Source organism: Hyaena hyaena, unplaced genomic scaffold, assembly GCF_003009895.1.
Source record: "Hyaena hyaena isolate Hyena2069 unplaced genomic scaffold, ASM300989v1 scaffold_1494, whole genome shotgun sequence".
Lineage (NCBI taxonomy): Eukaryota > Metazoa > Chordata > Mammalia > Carnivora > Hyaenidae > Hyaena > Hyaena hyaena.
The window spans coordinates 73,028-94,439 of record NW_024082126.1 but is presented as its reverse complement, the minus strand read 5'-3'; the positions used below and the strand labels follow the sequence as shown (position 1 = coordinate 94,439).

General features: G+C 41.0%; 1 protein-coding gene across 1 annotated transcript in view; it reads left to right on the top strand.

Moving 5' to 3' along the window:
- LOC120225731 (nebulin) overlaps positions 1 to 21,412 on the top strand; it is a gene marked incomplete at its 3' end in the record, with an annotated part of 101,507 nt that overhangs the window by 7,074 nt on the left and 73,021 nt on the right. The window contains exons 4-13 of the mRNA XM_039223898.1: positions 303 to 410; positions 886 to 990; positions 2,214 to 2,318; positions 2,993 to 3,097; positions 8,449 to 8,553; positions 15,896 to 16,000; positions 16,635 to 16,742; positions 19,224 to 19,340; positions 21,103 to 21,207; positions 21,302 to 21,409. Coding sequence (XP_039079829.1) covers positions 303 to 410; positions 886 to 990; positions 2,214 to 2,318; positions 2,993 to 3,097; positions 8,449 to 8,553; positions 15,896 to 16,000; positions 16,635 to 16,742; positions 19,224 to 19,340; positions 21,103 to 21,207; positions 21,302 to 21,409 — 1,071 coding nt within the window. The remainder of the gene's footprint in view (positions 1 to 302; positions 411 to 885; positions 991 to 2,213; positions 2,319 to 2,992; positions 3,098 to 8,448; positions 8,554 to 15,895; positions 16,001 to 16,634; positions 16,743 to 19,223; positions 19,341 to 21,102; positions 21,208 to 21,301; positions 21,410 to 21,412) is intronic.

Sequence of the window (21,412 nt, the reverse complement as noted above, 5' to 3'; positions counted from 1 at the left end):
AGGCTTTTTATGTGTGCATTTAGACAATAAAAACATTGAGAGAATCATTTTAGGGCATTTCCAAGACAATAGTCTGTAATAAAATTTCTACTGTCTCAAGTATCCAACTGTGTTTAGGAAGAGCAATTAACAAATCTATTTTAGTTTTTGCTGAGAATCAGGGTAGGGGACAAAAAGCTGTTATAACTGATAATTGTTAGAATTTGCAGGATTTTTTTTTAATCAGTTGAGGATAAATACATTGCTTGAAATTTATGCTGCTGTCTTGTCAGGTTTTAGGCTAATATCTGATATTTTTTCAGAATAAATACAAGGAGAAATATGAGAAAGCTAAAGGACAGCCATACGCCATCACATCTGATACCCCAGAACTTCGCCGAATCAAGAAAGTACAAGATCAACTCAGTGAGGTGGGCTGCATTGCTAAAATAAAGGAGAGAGACATGTCAAAAACATGCCCATCATTGGGAATTGAGGACTGTAGTTGGTATAGAGAAAGTGAGGAGTCGAATTACTGTGAGCCAGTCCAGAAATCTAGAGGAAGTATTGGCTATAGATTATGGTGCTGTAGATGTGAACCCCAAGAGACGTCTAAAAGCTTGGCTCAGCAAGTTAGCTTAGGAGATATGAGATGGTAATTTCGAATTTACTGTGGCTTTCCATGTAGGGGTACAGGGAGACTGAAATTCAGCCAGGAAAGCAGATTTGCCATAAATGGAGGTACTCTGCAGATTTTTGGAGATTATCGTTTTCTACCTAAAATGCAGAAAGTCTGTTTTGTGGTGCAGATGTTGAGTCATTGGGTTAATGCTTTTTATTAGAAGATATCCTTTAATATAGTGACATGTGCATGCCTGTCATGAACTCTGTACATTATTTCTGCAGGTTAAGTATCGAATTGATGGCGATGTTGCTAAAACTATCTGTCACGTAGACGAAAAAGCAAAGGACATTGAACATGCAAAGAAAGTGTCGCAGCAAGTCAGTAAGGTGAGGTCACGTTATAGATGGCTGGGAGGCTAAGTAGCATGTAGATTACCTCTACCTGGCCTTACGGAGAAAACTGGCCAAGCTTGATCTTGCTCACCAGTCTCCCTTGACTCCAGGGGCTTTATGAGCTCTGGTACCCACACATGTCAGGAAGGCTGCACACGTGACTAAAGTGCCTATAGGACCTATGGTGGATTGGAGAGCATATGCCCTGCAACTCGGCTCAAGACAGCTGCTACATAGAGTGCAGTCTTGGTGTCCCCAAAGTCTCTGATTTATTTTTAAAGAAGTAAAGAAGTTAGGGAGCTTTATTTTTATTTTTAAATTTCTTTTAATGTTTTTTATTTCTGAGGTGGGGGGGAGAGAGAGAGAGAGGGAGGGAGGGAGGGAGGGAGGGAGGGAGACAGCATGAGCAGGGAAGGGTCAGAGAGAGGGAGATACAGAATCTGAAGCAGGCTCCAGGCTCTGAGCTAGCCGTCAGCACAGAGCCCGATGCGGGGCTTGAACCTATGAACCATGAGATCATGACCTGAGCCGAAGTCCTACACTTAACCTACTGAGCCACCCAAGTGCCCTGGGAGCTTTATTTTTATGAGAAATCCTCAAATTTCAAATGTAGGCAACTAATTAAAAACATTTTAAAAATAACACATAAGTCAAAAGAAACACGTTTACTATCTGAACTGAGCCAATGACCAATAAGGTTGTGGCCTTTATATTTTTTATTTTTTTATTTTTTAATGTTTGTTTATTTATGAGAGAAAGAGAGAGAGAGTGTGAACAGAGAAAGGCAGAGAGAGAGAAGGAGACACAGAATCCGAACGAGGCTCCAGGCTCCAAGCTATGAGCCCAGAGCCTGATGTAGGGCTCGAACTTACAAACTGTGAGATCATGATATGAGCCCAAGTCAACTGCTCAACCGACTGAGCCACCCAAGTGCCCCAGGTTGTGGCCTTTAAAAGGAATCTATAGAGAATCATAATCATGATTTAATTTTAAAAAATCAGTCTATTCAAATAAAGGTTACCAATGCAGGAAAAGTATTATGGGATGTTGACATGGTCAATGTTTTCACAGGTGATGCTAGTAAAACACAAAGGCACCAGGGCAGCCTCTTGTGTGAGGACATTTTGATAATGAGAGACTTTACAGCACTGTGTTATCTAAACCCTCATGCCCTTGGAGGAGACATCAACCACACGTCCTCTGCTCTTTCTGTCTAGGTTTTATACAAGCAGAACTGGGAAGACACCAAGGATAAGTACCTGCTTCCCCCTGATGCCCCTGAACTTGTCCAGGCAGTTAAGAACACAGCCATGTTCAGTAAGGTAAGGGCTCCTGCTCTGCTGTGACTTGTGTCTTCCTGTGTCCTTCCAGCGTGTAATTTAGAGGAATACCCAGTACTCTTGATACTCAGGAATGCAGTTCCTCTATCTTTTTGTGAGTATCCTCGAGCCATGCAGGTTGCAGGGATAGATGTTGGCGAGAAGGAAATGAGAAGAAAGCTGTTGAGTAGAGTGGAAGGGAGGGTCTGGCAGGAGCCTGAGCAACCCCAGGGAAGATCACGTGGGGAGAACAAAAATGCACTAGGGAACTGGCTCTGAGAGACCCATAAGTTATAGACCCTGGGCTACACTTTGGGTATTTCTGGCTATCAATCTTACTCAATGGTTTTCTGACTAAAACTATGCTAAGGGCCTCCCAGCTCCTTACACTTGCATTAGTACTTGTTGCGGGAAGCAGGTAAAGTCCCAGAGAAGAGATGAAGCCAAATCAGACACCTCTACCCTTCTGAAAATAAGATTTGTCAGGAGAAGCAAGACAAACATAATAAATATGACTCAGAGTGGGTGGAAAGGGGGAGGTTATCTGTGCATTCCATTTACCTTTGCTCTCACCTTGCCCTTGGCTCTTTTTGCTATTGATGGATGCATTCAAAATTGTGTATTTCTTGTAAGTGTGAGCTCAATTTCTCATAACTTTTCACTCTTTTCTGATTTAGAAACTGTACACTGAAGACTGGGAAGCTGACAAGAGCTTATTTTACCCATACAATGATAGTCCAGAGCTGAGGAGGGTTGCCCAAGCCCAGAAAGCCCTCAGTGATGTAAGTAAAATGCAGTCAACCTCATTGGGAGGGTGGAATTAGAACATCTCAGATTGTCTTCTGACTATCTGTCTTCTGTTCATTGCAATTCTTCTTTCAAAAAGACTACATGTCATCATTGCAGATGAATACATCTAGAATCGTTGTAATTTGTGATGTCTACTTAACTTGGATTTTATAATTAGATATAATTTAGTCCCATCTTGTTTTTTTGTAGGTGAAAACTTGAGTCTAAGACCACATAGGTCATTAGTGGGAAGGCCCAGATTAGAGGCCTGGTCTTATGACCCAAGACCAGTGTTCTTTATACTGTAGCATGTGCCCCTGTCCCCTTGGCTGGAATTGAAGTTTTTCTGTGACGTTACAGGGGCATTTTTAAAACCCTATTGAGATCATCATAGCCACGTTCCCAAATATGTTAAGTGAAAAGTGTTATTGAAGGATTTCAATGCTATGCTAATGATAAAGTCTGAATTGTGGTCTGTGCTCCTTTTTCTTTGTGGACTGACATACTTGTCCAAACATGTTTGTGTAGTTACTTCACAAAAAGCTCTTACCATTGGGTGTACATGGAGGATATTTCAGAGTTAGTAAAAAAAAAAAAAAAAATCAGCAGTCCCCACTGGCCAGAATTTTAGTGTCTTGGAACTTGAAAAGTCCAATAGTTTTTAGTCCTTAGGTTGAAAGCAAGAGCAGCAGCAGAGAGCCCCATTCAATTCTAGCACCTCCCCTTGTTTTGAGGTTCTTTATTTCTTGACCCCTGGATTTAGATGCCATATTGAAAATCCAAAGACTACTGCTCTAGTCTTCAGGAAAGCACTCTTTTATTATATAACAAGTTGTTTTTTATTCAGTTGTCAACTAGACCCTTGGAACCTCTTATAGTCAGTGTGAAAGTAACAAGTCAGTTGACGTCTTGAAAATTACTGTGATTTACTTCCAATGGATCTTAGGATCCTCTCTTGCCCTGTACTGGAATTATGCATATTCATTTGACAGCGTTTCCATCTTTTGAGATCTAATTTTTATTGCCTCTCTTTTAATATCATTTGCAAGTTTCGTGGGCATATTTCTATCCCAATTTGCATATAATTGGTTAAAATATAGCATAGGAATACTTCTATCTTTCCATAGAGTAAGTTAGAAACTAATGAAGCTGTAACAAAAATTTAAGGCCATTTAGTACACAGTACCCATTTTGATGTGCAGGGACCTCTTGCTTTTTTTTTTCCCTCTTCTGTTTATTTCTGAGAGACAGAGACAGACAGACAGACAGGCAGCATGAACACGGGAGGGTCAGAGAGAGAGGGAGATACAGAATCTGAAACAGGCTCCAGGCTCTGAGATAACTGTCGGCACAGAGCCTGACACGGGGTTCGAACCCACAAACTGTGAGATCATGACCTGGGTCAAAGTTGGACGCTTAACCAACTGAGCCACCCAGGTGCCTCCCCCCCTTTTTTTATGCACGTGCTTCTCTTTTAAGTTAGCTTTTTGGTTCTGTATCTCATAAATATATAATACTGTTGCATAACCTTTATCAAGTGATCAGTAGTTATTTGTTGAGAGTCCATTATGCATACATACCTATCAGAATAGAAAAGTATAAGAAGTTTTCATCTTTTCCCTTGAAATGTATAAACAGGCTGATAAGGTCAAAGTGTTATATATTAACATGAAAATTTTAATTTTTTTTATTTTAGAAAGCAAATGCTATAGTCTGATACTTGCTGAAAGACAGGGCATATGCAAACAAATAGCAAGGCCATGTGAAAGTGCTAATCCCAAGAGAGGGGCAATGTTGAATAGAAAAAGCTTTTCTTTTTTTTTTTTTTAATATTTTTATTTATTTCTAGGAGAGAGAGAGAGAGAGAGAGAGAGAGACAGCGTGAGCAGGGGAGGGTCAGAGAGAGAGGGAGTCACAGACTGAAACAGGCTCCAGGCTCTGAGCTGGCAGTCAGCACAGAGCCCGACGCGGGGCTTGAACCCACAAACCGCGAGATCATGACCTAAGTGAAAGTTGGACGCTTAACCGACTAAGCCACCCAGGCGCCCCGAAAAGGCTTTTCAAGTAGAGCGAGCACTTGAACAAAGGGACAGAAGTAAAATGAGTTTAGAGACGACAAAAAAAGTGAATGCTGTGTGTGCCTAGTTAGGGGGCCCTGTTTAAGAAACGGGCGGCAGGACCTTGAAAATCAGGCAAAATAGCTTTGACATGCTATGTATTCAGTAAGAGGTGTCCTATGATTTTGGAGGGGAAAACAGTATATTAAAAGTAGGATATGAAAAAATTTTGTGGACCGTACAAAAGATTGAGGCTATAAAAATTGTGATAATTTTAAGAAGGCTATTTTAAGTAATACAGAAGGATCAAAGAGATGACAGGGACAAAGGAGAGAAGAAAGGAATCTGAAGGTAGTAAGTATTGTGAAAGTGTTCAGGACTTTGGATATTGGAGATGAAAGAAAGGAGCCATAGAGGAGTTAATGTCAAAGACTGGTAGTCTGGGTATATAGGGGTACAGGTGGTAAAGATGCATTTGTGAAAAGAGGAATGGAGTTGAGATAATGAACACTCAGATCAAGGCATTTTATGGATAAATTAGAAATTTCATACTGCTGCATTAGGTATGAGAGCAAGAAAGAGATTACTATTTGAGAGTCATCAGAATAAAAGTGACAGCTGAAGGCATGACCATGTATGAGGGAGGCAGAACAGTGCGTGGCCAAGGGCAGAATTTTGGAGGACACCACACTTAGGACATCTGTGAAGGAGCCAGCAAAACGATGGAACAGAGAAGCTGAAGGACAACCAGGAAATGCCATGTCATGTAAGCCTAGGAAGAGGTTTCCAAGAGGACACTTAATCTCCAAACCCATAAAATGGAGAGATGAAGGGATACCTCCATGCCGCTCTAGTGCTATGGACTTTGAACAGTTAAAGTTGGCCACGTATTTTGAGATCTCTCAATAAAATACATAGTGGAGAATATATAATAATGAAATAAAATCCTCCCATCCTTAGAAAAACTTGGCAGTTAAGGTATGGCTTTTTATTTTTTGCAGATTAACTATGCACTGAGTATCAGATTACCACCATGCCTATTAATACTGTTGTCAGCAGCATAAACTTCTACAATTATTGGGCACAGAGCTCCAAGCAAGCTCTTGTTCACAGATCATACCACTGGATTGGCATGTAGATTTCAGACTGTGGCATTGGGTTCAGAGGCTTTCTCTCCCTCTCCTGTACCTTCTTCTGGTTTCTCGGAACCCTACTTACTATGTTTTTCTTGTTACCTAGGAGAGACCAAATACTTTGCAAACCCCAAGAGAGTACTTAAGCTGATCCAGAATGCAGGATTCTAACTAGACAGAATTCTGAATAAGGTTCCTAAGAAATTAGGACTCTAGATCTGATTTCTCTGAACGTTCTTGACAGAATGTCATAGTTAGTAAGCATTTTTCCTGACAGGATGCTGCATATTCTCTGAGGACTTAGTCAGCCAGGGAAAATACCAATTGCCCTATGCCTAAAATAAAGTCTTCACTTAAAAAAAAAGATTGAACAGTGGAATTAATATAAGTACATTTTAAAGTGAGTCTTTTGTATCCCCGTTGATTTAGTGTTCATAAAAGCTTTTGTTATAGGCAGTAGCTAGATATTATTAAGCCGAGACATAGATTTGGTTAAACCGTGAAGGAGATGACTGAGACCTGGGAACTATCCAACCTTTTTAGGTTGTAAATAAGAATATTGCCACCTAGAAGGAGAAATAATTTGTAGAAGTCTCACAAGTGAGTAGTAGAAGAGTTGGCACAATAAATCTCTTCTTGAGATTTCCCCCAAAGGTTGCAGTGTATAAACACAGGTTCAGAAATCAATCATTGAACCTTCGCTCTAGTCAGACTCTGTGTAAGCCACAAGGGTTCACAAATGAGCAGGTGTGTTTTCTATCATCCCAGAGCTCCTAGTCCAAGGAGGGACAGATGTATAAGCAACCAATCACAGTGTCATCCGATGATTCCTTTAAAGGAAGTAAGGGCCAAGTTGAGTGAGATCCTGAGAAAAGGTCCTTAGGTCAGGGACGGCTGGGTAGGGGAGACTATGACGTGGTGAATGAGCAGCAGTTTGCTGGCACCTGGGGAGAGCATGGAGGTGGGGCATTCCGGGGAAGAGGGAATAGCAGGTATGAGGTCCAGAGGCATAAGAGGTTTTTGTGGGCCTGGGGACCTACAAACAGTTCTGCATTGTTGGAGGCAGGGCTCAAGATTGGTGGAAGAAAAGGCCTGAGTAGTCAGTAGTCAAGGAAAAAAGGAGGGCAAGAGAGAAAGGGCTGCATGATTAATGAACATGATACTTATTTTAAGACAAGAGAGGCCTTTCACAGGCTGAGGGAAAGGAGCTAATAAAGAGGGTGTGGTTGAAGCTGTCAAAGAGAAAGGGTGATGGATGGAGCTAGGGCCAGAGGGCTACGGCGGGGTGGGGGTGGGGTCAGCAGTCTGAGTAAAGGACTCCTGCCCTACAAGAGTTGCTTCTGTGAGCCATGCAGCAGGTGGGAGGGAGGGGTGAGTACTGGGAAAGCTAAGTGTATATAGATAGCCTTCCTTTACTCTATAAAAGAGGAGGCTGAGAGTTGATTGGGGGCCTAAGGACAGTCTTGGGGTTTTACACTAACCACTGCAAGTAGAGACTGCATAATGGGGCTTTCAAGCTTCATTGAAGGCAAAGTGGCAATTGGATAGCATAAATTCAGAGTATTGGGTACAGAGCCCCAAGCAAGCTGTTGTTCACAGCATTTATCACTAGGTAGGCACCCAAACTTCAAGCTAAGGGTTTAGGTTCAAGAGGCTCCCTCTCCCATATCTGTACCTTCTTCCAGGGGCTCTTCTAATCATGCTTATCACATTATCATTATCCATACAATAGAGTTATGTGATTTTTTTTTTCAATAGCACTCATCATCCTGGATATAAGAACAGAGCAAGTGTGTAGTTGAGTTGATCCAGAGCTAAGGGTATGGTAGCTGATGTAAGGACAAGAGTTTGGGAGTCGAAATTGACAGAATAATTTCAATTGCAAATCATGACATGAAGACAAATGGAAGGAAACAGATCTAGGGTTAATAATCTTAAAGAAGTAACACTTAACAAAATAGAAATTCCTGCTAATACTGAGAGCAAGGGTGTGTAGCATCTGCAAGGACAAGTTACTGTTATGTGGTACACTAAAGTTTAAGACTTCAAATACAGGTCAAAATATAATCTCGTTCAAAAATACTAACAAATGGAACATGGGAAATAGAGTCATTTTCTATGGCTCATGAGCGTCCCTGTCTTTTATTTTGTCAGATTGCCTACAAAAAAGGTCTTGCTGAACAGCAATCTCAATTCACATCTCTGCCAGATCCTCCAGACATAGAGTTTGCTAAGAAAGTGACCAATCAAGTGAGCAAGGTAAGTAAATAGGATGAGTCTGCCTTGAAAACTCTGGCTTAATAATCTCAAACATCAGAGAAAGTAAGGGGAACCTAATGACACCAGTACTGAGAGTATTTTTGCAATATGACTCTGAAAAGTCGACAGCAAAAACATTGCATCCATTGACAGCGTGGAACCATAATACATTAATAAATGTTCAGCCAGCTTAATGACTCCATGGTCGGTAAATACGAAAGCTGCGTTTTGAAAACAGAACATGTGTCCTGATGTCATTTAACATTTTGACTTGCAGAAGTGATACCAACAAAGAACTGAGTCTCCACACATTTTCTTGGAGCATCTGATTGTTTTAATTCAGTGTGAAGACCTTGCACAGTTTTATGCTCTCGGTCAGACATGGAGAAAATAAAAATGCATGCGTGATTTCTCAGACATGGCTTAGTTTGACAGCCACAGGCAGTGTACCTCCTAACTTTTAAAGCGCAGGCAAATGGCTTAGTCTGTCTATATTTAGGTTGGTAAGCTAGCTCTGAGGAATGCAGGCCTGACAGAGACTGCAGAGAGACAGATGTTCAACTGGTGACCAGGCCCATGCCAAATTCCTATTTTAAATTGGTTCAAATCAGGCCACTTTCTCCCGGGATACGGCTGATTTTAAATACTTTTTTCTTTGCCCTCTGTGGAGTTGAATCCCAATTTGGTCTTCTGCTTGAATTTTGATGGAACCTAAAGGTTTCCATCTTGTTTAGGTATTTTGTGGGAAAGGACGTCTCTAGTAAAGAAGGAAGAAAAGTTATGGATGATGAAGTCTATTCAGTGATGTTTTTAGTGTCTGATAGGGCAGTCTACTAATTGTATAACTAAAGGCTATTTGGAGCATCTGCTAAGTACAGTAAATTTTCATTAATAGGAATGCCATGACCCTGAAATTTGCCCAGGACTAAGCAGAAATAAACTTTAGAACTGTCCGTAAAGAGCCAGCCTTCTAAAAGTGTTGATATTTAAGTAAGATTGGGAAACAAGGGCAATTGATCTTTTTGAAGAAAAAGAAAAAGCTCCTTTAAAGGGATCATTTATAAATAAAAATCTATTTTTAATTTTTAAAGCATATTTTAAAAGCTATCTTACTATTGTAACATGCTTTTTACCTTGAGTACGCAGTGTGAGTAATTGAATGTGATAAAAAATAAATCACTTTCACACTGCTCTATAATCAATCTGTCCACTAATTTAGACATGCCAGTCAGTCTAGAAGTGCACTCGTCAGGGTAGTAGCCATCATCCACGTGTGACTCTTGAGCATTTGAAATGTGATTGTATGAACTCGGGGTCTTCTATGTGTAAAATATACACTAGATCTTGAACACTTAGTATGACCAAAAGAATGTAAAATAGCTCATTCATTATTCTTACATTGATTACAAGTTGAAATAATATTTTTGGATGTATAGGGTTAAGTAAAAATGTTGTTAAGCTTAATTAATTCCCCACCTGTTCCTTTTTACATCTTAAAAGTTGGCTACTAGAAAATCTAAAATTACAGTGGCGGTTTGCATTGTATGCCTGTTGGGCTGCACCACTCTAGCCAGACACAGTGGCATCATTAGACCCTTGAAAACCTCACCAGCACTGGGTTTGCCCTTGTGGAATAACAATGTGAGCTGAGGATAAAGGTCACTGTATTTGGCTATTTATCCCAGTCTCCCCCAAATACCGAGTTCTTAATGGGTGCTGTGCATCCAAAATAACACTCACTTTAGGAGGAAATGCTTATGATCTGTAGTGGTCCATCTAACAACAAACCATCCAGTAAGAGAGGAGTAGAGCTGCAGGTGGAGGAGAAAGAGGTGATTTAGCTGTGGGAATTAAGTCTTTTCTTTTGAAGTATTCCCCATGGTCATGGGCTTTGACGTATGTTTCAGTATCATCATTTCCTTTCTTTCCAAAACATCAAATCTCCTTCATGTACTCACTCTTATGTATTTAAGTTCAGCATTTCCTTGTCTGTGTCTCCCAATATATCCCTTTGTCTTATAGCCTTTGTTTCATATGTTAATATAATGATCATGTACCTGTAATGATTTATATTTTTTTAAATAGTTTATTGTCAAGTTGGTTTCCATATAACACCCAGTGCTCATCCCCACAAGTGCCCTCCTCCATGCCCATCTCCCCCCTCCCCTCCACATCCATCAGTCCTCAGTTTGTTTCTCAGCATTCAAGAGTCTCTCATGGTTTGCCTCTCCCCCTTTCCCCCACTCTTTCCCCCCTTCTTCTCCCCCATGGTCCTCTGTTAAGTTCCTCCTAATCCTCCTATACGTGCAAACATATGATATTTGTCCTTCTCTGCCTGACTTATTTCGCTCAGCATAACACCCTCAAGGTCCATCCATGTGGCTACACATGGCCAGATTTCNTAGTATTCCATGGTATAGATAAACCACATCTTCTTGATCCATTCGTCCGTTGATGGACACTTAGGCTCTTTCCATGTTTTAGCTATTGTGGAGAGTGCTGCTATGAACATTGGGGTACATGTGCTCCTATGCCTCAGCATTTCTGTATCCCTTGGGTAAATTCCTAGCAGTGCTATTGCTGGGTCATAGGGGAGTTCTATCGCTAGTTTCCTGAGGAACCTCCACACTGTTTTCCAGAGGGGCTGTACCAGTTTACATTCCCACCAACAGTGTAGGAGGGTGCCCGTTGCTCCACATCCTCGCCAGCATCTCGAGTTCTCCGATTTGCTCATTTTAGCCACTCTGACTGGCGTGAGGTGGTATCTCAGTGTGGTTTTGATTTGTAGTTCCCTGATGAGGAGGGATCTGTAATGACTTATATTGCTTATATATTGACTATATTCTGTTTACCAGCTTTCCTTACTGTAGCTGTCAGAATCAGTTCTCTAACCTTGGTCTCCAATACCAACACTCATCCTAGCTCAGCTGCATTTTGGAGCTCTAACACAGATGGACAGTCAGGCAGGGTTGTTCATTAAGCAGGCCCTCCAGGTGAGGACACTAGGCACACTACAGCCAGCTGAAAGTGAGGTGCTGAATGCAACATTGGGAAGTCCCTTTAGTTGCTCTGTGCTTGCTTCTCTGCTTCCAGACTCATGATAGGAGAAATGTGAGATTTCAGGTTAGAATTTCTAATGATACCTAACAGGGATGTAGAATTGAAAGGAAAAGCTCTGTCTCCTCTACTCTGCGCACACTTCTGCCACCAAATGGGTTTTTTACCACACCGACCAAATTCTCTGACACCAGCTTGGTGTCCTATAATTCAGTTCAATTCTGACATTATCTTCTTGGAGTTAGCCTCGGATCTCACAGGTTAAGGGTCCAGACCCACAAGACTACCCCTACTTCAGACACTAGTCATCAGTCTGGACCTCCCATACTTCTGCCTATAATCCTGGGTTGCCATGACTCCTTCCTCAGGTTTAATAATTTACTAATAATTGGCTCACAGAGCTCAGAGAAACACGTTCTTAAATTTATTATAAAGGATACAGATGAACAACCAAGATAAAGAGGAACCTGGGGTGAGGTCCCAAAGGGTCCCACGTACGGGACCTTCTGCCCCTGTGGAGCTACTCTTCCAGCGTGTGGATGTGCTTGCCACACTGAAAGCTCTCTGAATTGTGTCCTTCAGGGATTTTTATGGAGGTTTCATCACATAGGCCTGACTGATTATTAATTCCATCTCTATTGCCTCTTCCCTCCTCAGAAAGTGAAGGGTGGGGTGGAAAGTTCCAAGCTTCTAATCATGGCTTGGTCTTTCTGGTGCCCAGCCCCCATCATAAAGCTATCCAGGAGTTGTGTCACTGAAACAAAAGACGACGCTATCACTCAGGAGATGACAAGGTTTAGGACTTCTGTGTTAGGAACTGGGGGGCAGAGACCAATATATATGTATTTATTACTATTTCACTGGGATTTTTTAAAAAAAATATCTTACAATGAGTATTGCCATACAGCATGAAGATGCCAAGCTCTAATCTTCTAAAACCATGGAAAGTCCTCTATCAAAAAGAATTAAGGAGATATTTCCATTGATGTCACCAGAAGAGATTTGGTTGGGTTAGGAAAGTAGCCCTGGGCCCACTGTGGGCAATGAAAATATCAGTTGGGACCCCCTCCACCCTTCTGAGAGGATAACTTGTCTATGAATGAAGCTGTCCGAAGTCCCAGTATTTACTCACAGAAAAAGTGAAGTGTGATTAACTAAACTGTCTTTATATCCTTCCATTTGATAACCACATCAAAACCACAGATGTAGATATGGAAAGTAGAAAATGAAGTCCTGTGTTTGGATGTTAGGGTGTCCAATTTGTGGCCCAATGAAAGCACTCTTAGTTCATTTCTGGGGAGGAGGGACTATGGTCTGGGGAAGCAGTTTTACTACATCTGTCGACATGCGGTTACTCTTGCCCACAGAAGGTGTTCCATAGCTTGTAATTGACTCCATGTACTCTCCTCTGTTAAGTGAACAAACACAGAATCTTTGAGAGCATTAAATCAATTCTTGCTGCCAGTTTTCCATTGATTGGCTTTACTTGACAGAGTTAGACAGAAGAGTTGGGGTGGGGTTGGGGGGAAAGTTGGGTGTTGGACCCCTGGTATGGCTAACAATCTTTATGTACCACATAAGCAGGCCTTGCTGTGAGACATGTAGAATAAGACCACTTGGTTGATAGAGGAGGCCCCAAGTGGACACATACCTCACTTTCCTTCTCATTCCTCAAGCTACAGGCCTTCAGTCTTTAACTCCTTTCCTACCTATAGATGAAGAGGAAGGCCACAACTTCAACAGTTAACAAGCTCCACCCTCTTTCCTTACTGTGAAAATCTTCCCAGACTTGGGAGTAGAGGTGGATTGTGAGAGATCCACCTCTATGGTGACTGGTTCATAAAGAGGAAGAAGTGAGGACGGACTTTGGGTGAGGGTGTTGGATGGTCTTGTACTCTTATTTTGCATCTTGTTTTAATATCTTCTGAAAAATCAGACATCCATTTCATAATGTAAGAATTTTTACTTAATTTTCCTTAACAAATCGACATATGTGATTCTAGTAATTTCTTCACAGTATCCCAACTTTTGGATCTCATTAAGAGTATTCACTACTTTCTCAATGTTAAATCCTTTTACAAAGTTGTGGGGATGTATCAGGACCACTTGCCCCTATTCCCTAATCATAGAGCTTTCTTCCTTTGCCAGCAAGCAGAGAAAGGGCAGTATTCCACCAAAAACTGTGGATTTTGAGATCTTAAGCTGGGGTGTGTATATGAAATTGTGTTTATGGGCATTTTATAGCTTTCTCAGGTTTCTGAAGAGGTCTATTCTCCAAAAAAGATTAGAAATACTTCTACAGGTAATCAGCAAATCAAAAAAATCCCTTTTGACCAATTGAATTCAGCCAGTTTTGACTGACTAAAGGGTTGACTTCAATTTTTTAAAGCTTCAAAAGAGGAGAGTAGGCAAATAATTTGGCACTTAAATATAAATTTATCTCAATAAAGATTTCCACCGAAGAATATGCGTGTGCACACACACAATTTTCTCGAGTTTCTTACTCTGTTACGCTAGCAATGTTGTTGTCATTATTGTTATAATTATCATATCCTACATTTGTTTAGCACTGAAGAGTTTGCAAAGGACCCTTGAGGGTATGGACTTATCTAAACTTTTCAGTAATCTTCTGTAGAAGGAATTATAATTATTGCCAGTGCTGTGGTTGAGAACACTGAACCCCGAAACTTGGAGAGGCTCAGCCACATCTTTGGTAATGGTGGAGTTCAGTCTTGGGCCCAGAGCTTCTGAACTCCAGCCCAGGAATCTAAAATTTATAGCTGTGAAAAACTTTTGGCTAGCACTTAGCACATTAGCCTCTTGAGAAGAAGGATAAAGACATTTTAGAGAGGGCTGAGCATCCTTTAACTCAAACTCACTGGCTTTGCACATCACTCATTCTTGGTACTGGTTCTGTTAAAGGTATACCAGAAAATCACTTTTTTTTTCTTAAAGAATGAAGTGGAGGTGTAGGCATGCAGGTACTTTGAGACTCACTGGTTGTATCTGTTAACACATTTCTGTGAGCCAAGAAGGGAGATTGCTTTAACCCATCCCTAGCTCATATGCCCAGGTTTGGGATTGACTAGCTTCATTTTATTTTAAACATACATTTTTAAAAATGTTTGCTTATTTTTGAGAGAGAGATTGAGAGATGGAGTGTGAGCAGGTAAGGGGCAGAGAGAAAGGGAGACAAAGAATCTGAAGCGGGCTCCAGGCTCTGAGCTGTCAGCACAGAGCCCAATGTAGAGCTCAAACTCTCAAACCATGAGATCATGACCTGAACCAAAGCCAGACACTTAACCAACTGAGCTACCCAGACACCCCTAATTTTATTTTATTTTATTTTATTTTATTTTATTTTTTTAAATATTTTTATTTATTTCTAGGAGAGAGAGAGACAGCGTGAGCAGGGGAGGGTCAGAGAGAGAGGGAGACACAGAATCTGAAACAGGCTCCAGGCTCTGAGCTGTCAGCACAGAGCCCGACGCGGGGCTCGAACCCACGAACCGCGAGATCATGACCTAAGCGAAAGTCGGATGCTCAACCGACTAAGCCACCCAGGCGTCCCACCCCTAATTTTATTTTAAGATCCCTCTAAGCCAAGGCAATTTGAAGCCACATATCACAGGCTCAATTCATTTTAGTTTTGTTGGACATGCATTTATGAGGTCAGTTTTGTGTGCTGCATTTTGTGTTAGATTCTGAGGATATGAACATTGAGAATGCATAATTCCTCTCTTGAGGATGCTTACAGCCTGGGGTTCAGGTGGGATGGTGTTTGGGAACAAGATGGGGCAAGTTTTGAACTACTTGCCAGTTCTCATAAAATTTCTGTAAGACTAAACTGGAAAGCGTTATTCATTAGTCTGCAATTTTGTGGTGGTATTGCTTCTGGATAATTAGAAGTTTTGGTAGCTCTCATAAATTTATGCCTAAGTTCATTTGGTATGGAAATCTGAGATTGAGTGGTTTTATTATAAGTGAAGGATGCTTCTGAGTCTTATCCCTCAAACATCAGGGAACATCCATAAGTTCCAAATGAACTAAGTCCCCAGACTCAACAAGAAAGTGGTGAATTATTACCTCTCCCCTCACACCCCACTTTTTTGTTGGGTAATTGATACTATCCTGGAAGATTTGAAGGCATCTCTTAAGAACTTAAGAAAAGCCATAGTCAAGATATTTTTTAAATTAAAACAAATTTTAAGCTGCCCATTACCACTTAGTTTCCTGTCTTGTCAATTTCTATATTTTCTATATTTTGTCTTTTTTTTCCTCCTAGCAAAAATACAAAGAAGACTATGAAAATAAAATCAAAGGCAAATGGAGTGAGACACCTTGCTTTGAAATTGCAAACGCCAGAATGAATGCTGATAACATCAGCACAGTAAGTAGGAAAGAATAGCCAGATGTTCTTAGGTGGAAAGGGTGACCCCTTTCTTTTATGACTTCAGACCCCCCAGCTGTGTGAAGTGCTACCAGAGCATTAGAGTCCAAGTAACTCATCTTGGGGGTAAGGTCTCTATAGAGTTTCTATCAGGAAAGAAATTCCCCTATCTTTCTTTACCTTTGAGAAATACTGCTTTGATCAGATTCCATTATTCATGCCTCAATTTTTATATGAACAGTACAGTTGCAAAGTGAGTACAGGTTAAAGGGGCCCTTTTAAATTTGTTCTTCGCCTGGGGAGCCCAAACAGTACATTTATGAAACTGATTAGTTTCTTCCCAGATTTTCTTCACTGAAAAACACTTTTTCTTTTCTCTTAAGTTCTCTGTCCGTGGCCTTTTAGAGCTCCTTCTTCCAGGCTGACTTTCAGCCTATTATAATTGCTCAAAATCTCTGTTAAGTTGCTAAATGTTTTTGTGATGGCACTGCATTCTCTCATTGTAACCTGACCTGGGTAAGCCAAGAGGAGCGAGGCTGTGTGTAATGTCTCCCACCAGCTCCTGTCTTCCCATGTGAAGCCTGTGCGCAGTCTGTACCCACAGCAGTTCTCCAGTATGTTTAATGTCTTACAGAGAAAATACCAGGAAGACTTCGAGAGTATGAAAGACCAGATCTACTTCATGCAGACCGAAACACCAGAGTACAAAGTGAATAAACAAGCTGGGGTGGCAGCTAGCAAGGTACGAGGGGATGCTCTCATTTGTCATGATGGTCTTAGTGTGGGTGAGTTTCCTGTAACTCTTGGTTTTATATAAAATGGGGACAAGGGAGCATTCTTGGGGAACAACAAAAGAAATCTTCTGGGGCTATAATAGGGCTACCAATTTTTGAAAAACTTGCTGTATATGACCATTAGCAATACTCAGTTACCATCTTTAATATTTCATAAAGGACCTTTTGATATCTGCAAGTAGAAAGGCTATATTCTCAGATAGGAGAATTCTCCCAAGAAAAGACAGCTGGCAACCTTATATGAGTATGGACACTCCCAAACTCACCATTACCATTCTTTTTCTTATTTTCCTACTAATTGGTGAAAATCCAGTCACAGGCAAGATACACAAATTCATGGATATGCATATACTCTATAGAGTAGACTTTGGTCAGTAGGGTCCTTGGCATTCTAAAGCACTAGAAAGAGCATAAACTTCAAAGCCAATCAGAATTGATTCAAACCCTGGCCTTGGCTCTCTGCTAGAGCAGTGAAAGCAGGAAGATGATATCACCTAGGAAGCTGTTTCAGGATTCAGGTGCAAAATAGTGATGTTTTGGATCAGGAGCGGGGTAAGGCAAGTGATGAGATGTACTTTGAAAGTAGAGCTGACCTAGTTTGCTGTTGGGTTGGATGTGGGCTATGAGAGGAAAGTTTGGGTCTAACAAACCAGACAGATGGGATTTCCCTTTATCAACATGAAGAGTGTGGAAAGAGTGAATGATTATTTCTGGAGGGGAGACATGAGCTCAGCTTTCAACATGTACGATTGGAGGTGCCTTTTAGATACCCAAGTGGAAATGTTCAGTGGGCTGTTGATTGTATGAGTGTGAGGTTCCTGGGGAGGTATCCAGAAGGATTATATAAATTTGGGAGTCATCAGTAGATGGATAGTATTTAATGTCATAAGACTGGAGGCCATCAAGGGAGCAACTGTAGACCAAAAGCTCTAAGAACTGAACTCTGGAGTATCTCCACGTGAACACATCATCGAGGTGAGGTAAGAATAGAATCAGGAGAAAGGGAAAAGTGAGTGAAGAGTGATCAGTTGTGTCCAATGTTTCTAAAGTGGATTTACCAATGGGTGGTCTCTGGTGAACTTTACAAGAGCAGTTTGCTTGAGTCTGCTTAGAGAGGGCTCATGAGTGGGTGAGAAGAGAGTGATAGAAGAGTGTAAGTATACTCAAGTTTTTAAAAGTATTTTCCTGAAAGGAAAAGAAGAAAATGGGGTAGTAGCTGATGAATATGTGGATGAAGAGGGGATTCTTTTAAGACCGGAGACCAAGATACCATGTTTCTATGCTGATGAAAAAAATCCAGGGTGGAGGGAAAATGTTGTGATGTCTGAGGAGGTAAGAGTGGCTGGGGTTAATGCCCTTGAGTAGGTGAAAGGGGAAGCATTCTGGTGTTTAACAGGAGGGGTAACTTTGCCACAGGTCTTGACAATTCATCCATAAACAGGAGGAGAAGAGGCCACATATCCCAGATGCAGGTGGGAAGATAGGAGGGTGTGTGGAACTCCTTTTCTAGTTGTTTCCATTTCTTAATGAAGCACATAATTCTATCATACAGAAAGGTCATGTCTTTCACTCCTGTCTGTATGGCCTGGCAGTCTTCTACGTGTGCTACAGGGGGTGGCGCACTGTGTTTCAGTTGTGTATCTCCTGCCTTTGGGTACTAAGCTGATTATGTGTGTTTTTTGAGGTTCTCAAATGTTAGTAGATTATCTAGGATTCTTTGACCGTTCCTATATTCTACAGTTCTATTGCTGGAATAAATGGCTGGCACTGGGGATCAAGAAGTAGGATGTGTTTCTTGTTCTTTCTTTGGACATGCTCCTGACAGGGACTTTTGGGCCCTTGTTTAAAGCTTCTGCTAAAGCTGGAATTAAAGGAGCAAAGAGGAAGGGGCAGAAAGAAAAGGGAAGGTTGTCATCCAGCATCCAGCCTCCAGCCCCTTCCTCCTCCTCCTGCATGTACATTAAATACACACATGCTCACATGCAGTCACTGATGAGACATTAAAGGGTAGATTGATGATGCTTGTGGCTTGCTTTCTTTAAAAATACATTGGCAGTTAGGCAGCTGGAAGCGAAGAGCTCAGTGAGGGTTGTTGAGCAGTAAGTGTCTGGGACATGATGCACTGTCATTATTTGTATGGCTATCTCTTTCTGTCTTTGAGGGCAGGGACAGTGTGTTATTCTTCTTTGGATCTGGCTCAGAGCCTATGGACGTTTTTGAATGAATACATGAACGAGAGGGAAGTTATCCTGGGAACTTATGCAGTTTCTGTGCTGCTGTTATGAGTTACTATGAGTATTTTGTTTGTGAAATGTCAAGCTGCCACTTTTCTAGAGAGAAAGCTGATGTGTGGAACTATGTCATAATATCCATAATAGAGACGAGCAAAAATAACTCAGTTACTTTATCACTTTATTTCACTCCTACAGGTAAAATACAAAGAAGACTATGAAAAGAATAAAGGAAAAGCAGATTATAATGTACTTCCTGCTTCAGAGAACCCACTGCTCAAACAGCTGAAGGCGGCAGGAGATGCCCTGAGTGATGTAAGTACATTCTTGTCAAAAAGTGTTTTTTAACCTTAGCTGCCAGGGAGGGGAAATTTCTCTCCTTCTGTAATGACTGAAATGAATATAACGTTGCAAAAACTTTAAGATTCTGGTGTACTGGTTTCCCAGGAACTGTTTAACCGGGAGAAGACATAAATGTCTCTGAGTATGGTGTATGTCCTTTGTAGGGGTCATGCGGATTTTGTTCAATGGCACAGGAATCTTCACTTGCCTATAGGCCCCGATACTTAGATCTGAACAAAGAGTAGGCCATACATGTTATTTTGACACAGACAGAAGGAGGCTTTGAAAGGGGAGGAGAGAGAGAGAGATGAGGTAGTGTGTGAACCCTGCCCTTGCTTCAAGCAGGCTGGGAGAAGACAGATGCCCCGTGTTTCACAGCTTTTTCCCTTCACTTCTACCATTTTCTGTGCAGATCTTGGCCCTAGAAACCATCATTTGCAGGCAACATGACTTAAAAGATGGCTTCCTAGGTCTTCACAGGAATTTCTACTTGTGGAAATAAAAGCCTAACCAATCCAATTACATTTAAGATAGATTGGTTAAGTGAGAACTGGAATTAAGAGACTAACAGCCCAAAACCACTTTGACTAAACAAAGAGACTGAACATGTGATCAGTTGAGTTTTTCTTAGGGTTACACTGTATTAAGCTTTCCCAATATTTGAGGATTAAACATGCTTCTCTTTGCAGCTTAGTTATCTTTTCTTTGTCCCTTAAATTATGTCAGCACTATAGAGATGCATACATGTGATTGAGGAATGGACTGAGGGGAGTGGCAGGTGAGAGGGTGTCAGTGGGTCTGTCCACATAGCTCTGTAGGGAAATTAATGCAAAGCCTGTCTCCTGGTTCCTAAATGAAGGTCATCGTTATCAAGCATATGAAAGCACAGGTCCAAATCTACTTTGTTGATAAAGAGAACAATATAAAAATAGAAAAACTGAATTGTACTATTTACAGTTTCAAACTCAGCATGAGAAAGTGACAATGGCCACTGTATCTGTGGCCTTTAAAATCCAACACTTGTGAGGCGCCTGTGTGGATCAGTCTGTTAAGCGTTTGACTTCAGCTCAGGTCATGATCTCTCAGTTCGTGGGTTCAAGTCCTGCATCGGGCTCTGTGCTGACAGCTCAGAGCCTGGAGCCTGTCTTCGGGTTCTGCGTCTCCCTCTCTCTATGTTCCTCCCCTGCTCACATTCAGTCTCTCTCAAAAATAAACAAACATTTAAAAAAATTAAAAAAACATATGTATATGTTAATATATACAGATAGTAATATATTATGTGTATAATAAGGAGGAAGAGTGTCTTTCTCAATGTATACTAAGCTTTTTCATGAAGATTTGTTAAAAAAAAATCAGTGCTGCTCAGAATATTCCTCTCTGTTGTGGCACCATCAGTGAGGGATACGTCTGTGAGTTGGGGAGAGAAGGAGGTAGCAGTTCCAAAATACACACAAACTCCACAGCTAAGGGCTTGGCCTGAGGCAGCATACTCCTTTCTTGATTTTTTTTTTTTTTTTTTTTTGGTGAATACTAAAAGCCCAAGCTTTACAGTAATTGCTAATAGAAGAAACTTACCATTCATGACACCCCAGTGTTTGATTATCAGTTTTTAAGACCGTTGACAGGCGATATTTTTTTTTCTGCTGCTTTTGTTTAGTGTTGGGAAATGCAAGTGGTATAATCAGTGTAGGAGTGACAGGAATCTATTTTAACTGATTTTTTTTTCCTTTGACAGAAACTATACAAGGAAAACTATGAAAAGACAAAGGCAAAGAGCATAAATTACTGCGAAACCCCCAAATTTCAACTTGATACAGTTCTGCAGAACTTCACTAGTGATGTAAGCAGTCGTGTGGTTACTTCCTGTGTCGAGAAAAGATCCATTATTCCCCCCCCACCCCCGATCAATACATGAAACATGTTTTGTCTTTCAGACCAAGTACAAAGATTCCTACCTAAAGAATGTTTTGGGACATTATGTAGGCAGCTCTGAGGATCCATATTATACACACTGCATGAAAGTCACAGCTGAAAACAGCGATGTA